Consider the following 9355-nt stretch of genomic DNA (forward strand, 5'->3'; position numbering starts at 1 on the left):
CTAAAATGTGAAGCCAAAAGACTCACTCGGATGGGCTACAACAGTCATAGTAGATTAGAGTTTATTGTCTGTACTGAAGCTACTAATAGCAGAGATGTTTTAGAGCATGTAAAACACAATATTAAAAAATACATACTTTTTACATTCTTTTCTTCCTTAATGGAACATTAGTTATTTCACCATCAACTTGTCACATTATTTTGAATGTGCACCGAGTAGTGAAAAAACTTAATTAAAAAATGCAATTCATTATTAAAATCAACATAACCATAATGTGTATTTAAAGTGGGTAACATCAACCAATTGCTCGTGTGAATGAGATGACATCAGATGAAAAGGAAAGTCATTTAGATACAATATTTTGATGGAAGATTACAAAGATGCATCTTGATATTTTTGATAAATCATACATAAATGATCTGAGTATGCAGTAAGTTGAAGCTCAATCATTTAACATTTGAAAGCCAAGAACTTAAGACAGAAATAATAGTATTATTTATTAATAATGTAATGTTTTATTGTTCTGTAAAACAAATTATACTTGTTATATATTTGTTTTTTATTTTACAATATAATACTATTATTGTAGTATTATTATATAATATATAATATAATATTATAAAAATATTACATTTGCTTGAAAGATTACATTTTCAAAATTTCGAAATAATTTGCACTGATGAATCAATCACAGATGACCAAAAATATGAATGAAGAATGAAAATAGTGTCAATTTAGATGTCACGTTGACTTTAATAATATAATCTTTCAAACTATAAGGTTTTAATGAAATATAGAACACATCCTCTTGCACTTTTGTTAATTCACTGACCTTCAGGATACAAATGAAGAGAGCAGATATCTCACTCGACACTCCACAGCTCTCCTTGGAGAGACAATATCTCCAGACCCCGTCTATGAGGATTTCAACTCTCCAATCTTGAGTTTCGTACTCAACTCTGAGTCGCAATGGTTACGCCTCCCAATCACCTTCATCGTCTGCAGTGGGTTGCTGTGGTGCTGGAAGGGGCGGGATCACATCTGACATCCTGGCGAACGCGCCATTGGAGTTGGCAGGAGCTTCGGATGAGTCTCCGCCCGCTGGGCCCTTGCCAGAGATCCCTGTCAAATATTCCAAATGAAAAATGCATCAGGTAGGAAGAAAACACGGAGACTGATGCTAAAACCAAGGTTTCAAATGCACCTTTCCTGCGCATGGCCAATTTATTGAAGAGGTCAGACATCAGGTCTCCACCGCTCACCGCTGCCCCAACTGGAAAAAACACAACTGTTAGGTCATGCAACAAGAAAAATTACTATTTTGTTTTTAATGAATGATAACCTACAAGGATGCAATAAATGTATCAAAAGTGAATGTGCAATGTTACTAAAGAATTCTAATGATCAATTAATCCTGAAAGAAATGTAATCACAGTTTCTACAAAAATATTAAGCAGCACAATTGATGAAAGAAATGTTTCTTGAGCATCAAATCAGAATATTAGATTGACTTCTGAAGGATCACATGACACTGAAGACTGGAGTAATGATGCTGAAAATACCGCTTTATCATCACAGGAATAAAACACATTTTGAAATATGCTCTAATAGAACATAATTGTAATAATATAAATTTTGGATCAATAAAGGCAGTCTTGATGAGCGTAAGAGACTTCTTTGATAAACATGAAAAAAATGGTCTTTGTCGTTTTCTGCAGCAAACATATACATGCATATTTCAGGAGAATATCAAGTAGCAAAGATTATTACATTGCATTGATTCAAATCTTAAGTGTGGCACTTAATCTCACCCAAGTCCTTAATCATTAGAAATCACCTCTCAGAGTCGACAAATTCAAAAGACCACAAAGTTTATCCATCAGTTATAAATCAATGAAGAATCTGAAATATCTGAGACTTTGTGAGTCCAGAGCCAGTCGATTTCAGAGTAAATGTCAAGCAGATTTAAAAAGGCTTAACTGCAGATTTAATGAAAGTTAATTTCTCTTTTGACCTTTCCAAATACCACAGCGCTCGTCCTTATATCAGCGATACTGGAACACAATGAATTCCACTTGTTTTAAAAATGAATCCTCTTGTACACTTAAGATGTTCATCTTGCAAACTAACTGCATGAACAGTTTTACATATATTCTGAATGGTTGCCAGGGTGTACCTATGGCTATGTGGTTACTTTGATGTTGCTTACTGGTCCAAGGTCTCTACATATAGCTTGGCTTTTTTAATGCTACCATAAGCAAACACTACTAACAAGTTTCTTACCCTAATAACAGTTTGGCTAATGTTAACACCCTCTAATTGACCCTGTTTGGCAGAATGCTTTCAGAAGAGTGTAAACACTGCTGGTGTCTGACCTTGCACTTGCTCCTTCTGTTTCTTCTTCTCCATCTTGCGCTCTTTTACATTGCGGAGGTTTGCTTTGCCGATACCGCCGGCGTTTCGGATTGACTCCAGCAGACTGGCTCGGCCGTCCGACGGCTGTGACACTTCAGTAGGGGCGCCCTTCACCATACCTGATACACATGAACACAAAAGACAGTGGTTAAAATAGATAACGGTTATTATACAGTATTACTGTTTTTAATGTATTTTTGACTCAATAAATGCAACCTTGGTGAGACTTAGCTACCACCAGCTGAATGTTAGTGTATATGGACAAAAGATTTTTGAACACTTAACAATCGCTAAAAACACTGTCGATAATTCTGAAAATGAATCTTTTACCTGTGGGAGGGACTTGACTTGTCGTGGCATCAGTGCTGTCTGCTGTGATAGGTGGAGGAGGAGGCGGAGGGGGCGGAGCTGGAGTTCCAGGGGGCGGGATTGATACTTGAGTTGGCTCCGGTGGAGGAGGAGGTGGCAGAAGGGGCGGAGCCTCAAGCCTAAAATGAGAGTCTTAAAAACAACCAACGTTTAAATAATAACAAAGTCAAACGATTAATCATGATTAAATCGTATCCAAAATAAAAGTAGCATGTTTATATTTCAGAAAAATGTTATGTTTATATATTAAATATATTTATTTATAGTATAAATTGTATGAATATAAACATGTAAATATTTTCAAAATATATACTATATGTGTGTGTATTTATATATATACATAATAAATATAAACAGAACACATATATTATGCAAACAAAACTTATTTTGTATGCGATTAATCACGATTATTATTTGACAGCATTAGTAATTACATGTATTTTTATATTTTTCAAAATTATATATAATTTTATACAAATTTTTTTTATTTTATTTTAGTTGAATTACATTACGATATATTCTCGAAAATTACTTAATCATAAATTAATTTCTCAAAAAATAATAAATAATGATCCCACCGCTAGATTCATCGTGCTCTGTGCCAAAGGAAGGTAGTTCAGGGATGCTGTTGCTGGCAGGAACAGATGGTGCGAACCCTGGGCCGAGGTCAGCGCTGTACATGAGGTCATCAGCGATGCCAGGTAAGTCAGGCAGGTAAGATGGCACATCGATCTCAGGCACTTGCCCCAGGTCAGGCACATAGAAATAATTCTCTGCAGTCTGAGAAGAAAGCACATAAGAGCACGTAATCAGCTGAGCTTGCGTCCTGTTTTCAGTGTATCACTTCATTATAGATGTGACTGAACAGCTCACCTGTCTCTCTAGCTGCTCTCTCTTGGTGATTGACAATGGCGCATCAAATGGTTTATCTTCCTTTTCCGTCTCTAACGTGGTGTGTGTTTTAGTCACGGCGCCCGCCAGAGGGTCAAGAAACACATATTTCTTATAGCTGAAAATACACAAACACACACAGCGATGATTATATGAGCATTAATAAGGTTCCAACGGCAGTGCAGCATTCAGTCAGTATGTGTAGGAGTTTGTATACTCACAGGTTCTCTGTTGTGTTGAACAGCAATAAGGAGCTGACTGAGTTGACATTTCTCGGCAGACTTCCCAAACCCTCCTCTGTCTCATCCTCAGAGCGCTTCTTAGTGTTGACGCATACTGGCAAATATATCAGCTTCTCCTATAAAACACATTTGTGGGTCATTTCAATAAATATTTGTAACATAAATTTGTGCTGATAGTTTTAAACTGTAATTTGACAATACAAGCCTAATGTTTAAAGTCATGAAACTACAAAGGACTTCTTATAAAGAGAATTTGATGCTGATAGTTTCACAAATATCCACAATTAATAATAGTTAAGTGTTTGTGTGGCTGATAAAATCCAATGGCATTTTTTTTTTTTTACTTGGATGAAGCAAATATGTAAAGCATATAACATAACAATGAAAAGCAACCTGCCAATGGTTTATCAAAATGAAATTTAAGATGTGACATTAAACATTTTTAAATAACATTTTAAAAAGATAGAAATTTATTATAAAATTGATTTAAAATTTTTAAAATTTTCATTTTTAAAACAGTTTTAAATAATTTAAAATATTTTATTTTTTCAATAGAAAATAATGTAGTAATTATTTTAACTACATTTCTTCCTTCATTTTATTTGTAAGTGACACTTTCAGTCTTCCACAAAATCTTGGTAATAGAGTTGATATTGTAACATTACCATGATTTTTGGAAATAAAACGGAAATAAATCACTTTTTAATAGACAAATTATTAGACATATTTAAAAAAAAATTAATTCAATTCATGTTTGAAATGTTGTTAAATAAAAAAATTAAATAAGCCAAATAAAATAAAAAGAGCAGAGAATCCTGCATCTGTAGTGGAAGAGCTCTCTTCTTCCTCTCATTATGTGTGATTTTTTTTCTCTCACTTTCTCTCATTATGAATTTTTTAACAAAATATGAGCCATATACACTTAAAAGTAAACAGAAAAGAAAGGATGAGGAGAAGGAGCTGAAAGACAGATGACTAAATTTGTTCACCTGTGGGGCCTTGTCATCCAGTGGGCGGAGTTTGCTCTGAACTTTAAAGCGAGGCCGCTTTTGGGAGGTGGGATCTACTGCACCTGTAAAGATAGACGAATAATCCTGCAGTTTTTCTGGAGCGGGGTATTTGGCACTGGAGAACACCTACACAAACACATCAGACATATAACCACGTGATCTGTACTGTGCAATAATTATTAATTAGTCATTTAGTTGGTGCTTTAATCCAAAGTGACTTACAGTACAATTATTATAAGAACAAAATTCCAGCAGTTCAAACAGTAGAGCAGTACAAATCTCAATAATACAGTTGTTTTTTGTTTGTTTTTTAGTCAAAATACGACCCAGACATTTTAACCATTAGCTTATGCCCACCCTACAACTCCAAATATTTGTTGCAGAAATTGTTTGTCTTCTACACTGTGTGACTGACTGTGAGATTCTCTGTGTCTGGATCATCTGCATCACCTTTGTGGCTTTCTTGCTTCCTTTGATCTTCTGGACTCTGGCCTGAGCCAGTTTGATCCGGTCTGTGACAGACTGAAGGTGTACACGGTTCTTCTCCACGCTCTGAGACACCCTGTCAAAACCACACCAAGTCAAACTATAGCAGCAGAATACAGGTGAACACATTTAGATCAGAACTTCACAAAAGTGTAATTCAGTAAAAAATTCAGGCCTTTCTCAACTAATTTGTTGGTGATTGAAACCGTTTCATAATGAATCCTGTTTAAAGCAGTATGTTTGACTAATTTTTACATCCTCAACATTGACAATTTAATCTTCAAAAAAATAAAAAATTAAACACATTACGTTTCAGGCATTTCTAAATTAAGTCTATGTTAATACTGCATTAAGTAATTTAATTTAGAAATGTTGTGTTTCATTTGCTATAAGCAATAAGGAATAAGTGGATACATTTTTTTTGTTTATAAAAAAAGATTTTATTTCATATAAATACTGTTCTTTTAATTTTTCTATTTAAAGAATCCTGAAAAATGCATACTGGTTTCCACAAACTATGATCATGTGACACTGAAGACTGGAGTAATGATGCTGCAAATTCAGCTTTACTTCACAGGAATAAATTACATTTTAAAATATATTCAAATAGAAAATAGTTATTTTAAATTGTAATAATATTTCACAATTTTACAGTTTTTACCGTATTTTTCTTTTTATATATATATAAAATAAATGCAACCTTGGTGAGCATAAGAGATTTCTTACAAAAACATCCTCCAAACATCATGCTGAACAATGGTGTACTGCAGCACATTAATAGCAGATTGAACAGCAAGTATACTGTAACCTTGGTGGCTCTACGTCAATGCCATTTGCTTGGCTGGATATTATAATGTCTTTTTATTATACCTATTGTAAGCCAGTCAGTGTTTACCAGCCACATATCTCCTTTGTTTGTCCCTTCTACACTGTTTCTGTGGACAAACATTACAAACAGGAAAAAAGATCCCTTGATTACAGGAGGCAACTACAGTACGCCAGCCTGAAAACATCAACAAAATGCAGCGGGAATGAGAGCGTAATCGTGCATGTGTACAGTCCTATCATCACTTCTGAGTCAGTGTAGCCTATGGCACTACACGCTGTCTGAAAAGACCATCTATTAGAAACTGGGGAAAATGACAGAAGAATGACTAAAAGAGAAGGGGGGGGAAGGAGAGGCTTAATGGAGCTGACCTAGAAACGCACTGCTTCACCACACACACACTCAAATATGTTCCCTGGACCCCTACGTGCCATGTTGTCATGGTAACACTGTGGATGGTTTTCCAGCCTGTTCAGCTGGAATTAGCAATTTTGAGCACTCACTCCCTCACAACTGCATCTCATGGAAAACACACACCTTTTATTGTGTTTCTCTCCTTTGTTATTTTGACATGGTCTAAACATGCTCTCTCCTTCAGAAGCCAGGCGCAACAATAAGGAAGGCCCAGGGCTTTCGGGCCAGTGGACAGAGCTGTCACTTACCTTATACACACCTTGTGACTGCATCTTATGTTTGTTGATCATGTACATGTGTTTTTATGCCTTGCACGCAGAAAATATTTGCTATGTGTTATTCAATGAAATTTTGTAAATTGATAGTACTTTATGCTCATCAAGGCTGCATTTATTTGATCAAAAATACAGTAAAAACAGTAATATTATTATATTAAATAAATATTATTATATTAAATATATTATTATAGAATTATTGGTTTGATCAATCTAATGCATCTTTGCTGCCTTAAATTTTTTATTTCTTTTAAAAAAAGCAGTAGTGTATAATACTCCAACAATTATTAAACATGAAATAATTTTTTTTAATTATTTTATAATATATATATATATATATATATATATATATATACAGATAGATATATATATAATAAATTATTTAAAAAGCAGTAGTGTATATATACTCAAACAATTATTAAACGTTAAATAAACAAAGTCAAACGATTTTTAATAATTTTTTTTTTTACATTTTTTATTATTAAATATTAAATAATATCTTTTTTTTTTATAGTGAATATTTGTTTGGTAAAGAAGCTTAAACAAAGAACTTAGAATAAGTGTGTATAAGTGTGTGTTTACCTAGAAAAGATGTCTGTTGATATCATCTCCAGGTACTGTAACGCATCAGTGATCTGATGCACTGCCTCTTCTCTCCTCAGATCCGGCTGGATGAGGGGGACAGAGTACACCTGTCCCTCCAGGTAACGTTTCTGAATCATCCTACACACATACACCAACACAAACCAAAGAATCATTCAATCAGCCTAAGTAAATTAAGTCATTTTCAATTATCTAGTGTTAGCATTTGCCAAGGTAATAGATAAACTCATAATATAACACTCAAATACTCTGCATACTGAAGTTGTCAACACACATACTGTTGATAATGCATTGAACACTGTATGAAAATGAACATTTCGTAACCTTTGGCTCAAGTATCTAGGGTCAAGGTATCTACGGTATACTTGGGTCAATTATCTACTGTAGATCCAATCTAGAGACTCTAATCTAATACAGAAACATGAAACACTAAAGTGTTTAAACAGAGGTGTTTAAACCTAAACAGAGGCTTAACCGAATGACAGTCACATGATGATGACTCGCACACGGATTCGGATAAAGCTGAATTAACACTGTTGTGCTGTGTGTCGCAATGCAAACCCTTTAATAAGAGAGTATAATAATAATATGACAGTTATCTGAAACAAACTAGCTGATTAAGACACTGATTTTGATTTGATATAACGTTAGTCTACACGACGAGTTCCTCCTTCTATCTCCGATGAAGAAAACACAGCGGCCAGAAGCTCAAATGGATTATTATTAATATATCTATGAAATATCGCAATGAAAACAGAAAGGAAACATTTTACCTGACCATTTATATGTCAAAAGCACAAACGTTTATATGCTCGAAGGCGCTCAGACTTTCAGGATCAAAACTTCCGCACTCTCAGATCACGTGACGCCTAACGTCGGCGCGCAACAACAGTAAAAAATTTTTTTTAATTAATTAAAAAAAAAAATACAACATAAATGTTTAGTAATAGTAAATGAATTATTTAAATATACATTCATATGAATAATAAATGATTAATATTAATAAAATGTTTAATGTATATCAAAATGCTAAAATAACTCGTGATTGAGACATTAAGACACTTTTGAGCATTTGTTTAATAATTTTGTTATTATTATTTAATTTGTATTATTGTTATAACTGTTGTTGTAGTAGTTGTTGTTCTTATATCACTTATCATGATATACATTTGTTTAGGTCGCAAGAATATCCAGCTTTCATAAGTAATTTGTCTTTGTATAATCCATGTAGGCTATATACGAAAGCGTTTTGATCAGATTTGTTAGTAGTGAACCATTCCCATCATTAACTTTATGATTTTTGCCTCGTTTTCTCTATTATTATTATTGTTATTATTGACGCTGTGGCGAAATAGTCATACTAATAATAAACTCTGAAAATAAGGTGGAAAAGAACATTAATTTGGTAACTAAGCAACAGAAATCTAAATTTGTAGCAATATAATAAGACACTAAACATGCTTCATGTGTGGGAATGTTATTTTTTATTGAGCGTTGAAAGGCATACAAACGGATCCACGTCGAGGTAAAAATAAAAGATACAGTTTGTAAATAATGATTGATTAATAACAACAAATCTAAAAAAGACAGATAAACTAACCAAACTCTGTTATTAACGTCACTCGCGAACGCGGCCCCGCCCCCTTCAATCCAGTGTTTAGACATCCTCGCATCAGCACCACTCCGCGCATCCCTTCGTGCGCGCTCTGGGCACAGAGGTGGAGGTGGAGGCGGAGGCGGAGGCGGAGGCGGAGGTCTCTCGCTCTTTCTGTCTCTGTCTCTCTCTCTCTCTCTCTCTACAGCCATTTAAATATCAACCCGTGC

At 34.3% G+C, this 9355-nt stretch overlaps 1 protein-coding gene across 2 annotated transcripts; it reads right to left on the bottom strand.

Annotated features, from left to right (window-relative positions):
* Window positions 1-899: 899 nt before the first annotated feature.
* wash1 (WAS protein family homolog 1) lies at window positions 900-9337 on the bottom strand. Of its 2 annotated transcripts, none has more exons than XM_059565321.1 (11): window positions 9132-9337; window positions 7511-7651; window positions 5378-5489; window positions 4907-5053; window positions 3897-4033; window positions 3658-3793; window positions 3363-3564; window positions 2746-2916; window positions 2376-2534; window positions 1205-1273; window positions 900-1122 (listed from the first exon to the last, which is right to left on the bottom strand). In XM_059565321.1, exons 1-11 carry the CDS (start codon window positions 9335-9337, stop codon window positions 974-976), a joined length of 1629 nt encoding a protein of 542 aa, XP_059421304.1. In that variant the 3' UTR covers window positions 900-973. The 2 variants fall into 2 exon arrangements, with proteins under 2 accessions (XP_059421304.1, XP_059421305.1); XM_059565322.1 differs by lacking the exon at window positions 9132-9337 and adding an exon at window positions 8305-8412.
* Between the last annotated feature and the right edge of the window lie 18 nt (window positions 9338-9355).

Source organism: Carassius carassius, chromosome 13 (genome assembly GCF_963082965.1).
Source record: "Carassius carassius chromosome 13, fCarCar2.1, whole genome shotgun sequence".
Classification (NCBI taxonomy): Eukaryota; Metazoa; Chordata; class Actinopteri; order Cypriniformes; family Cyprinidae; genus Carassius; species Carassius carassius.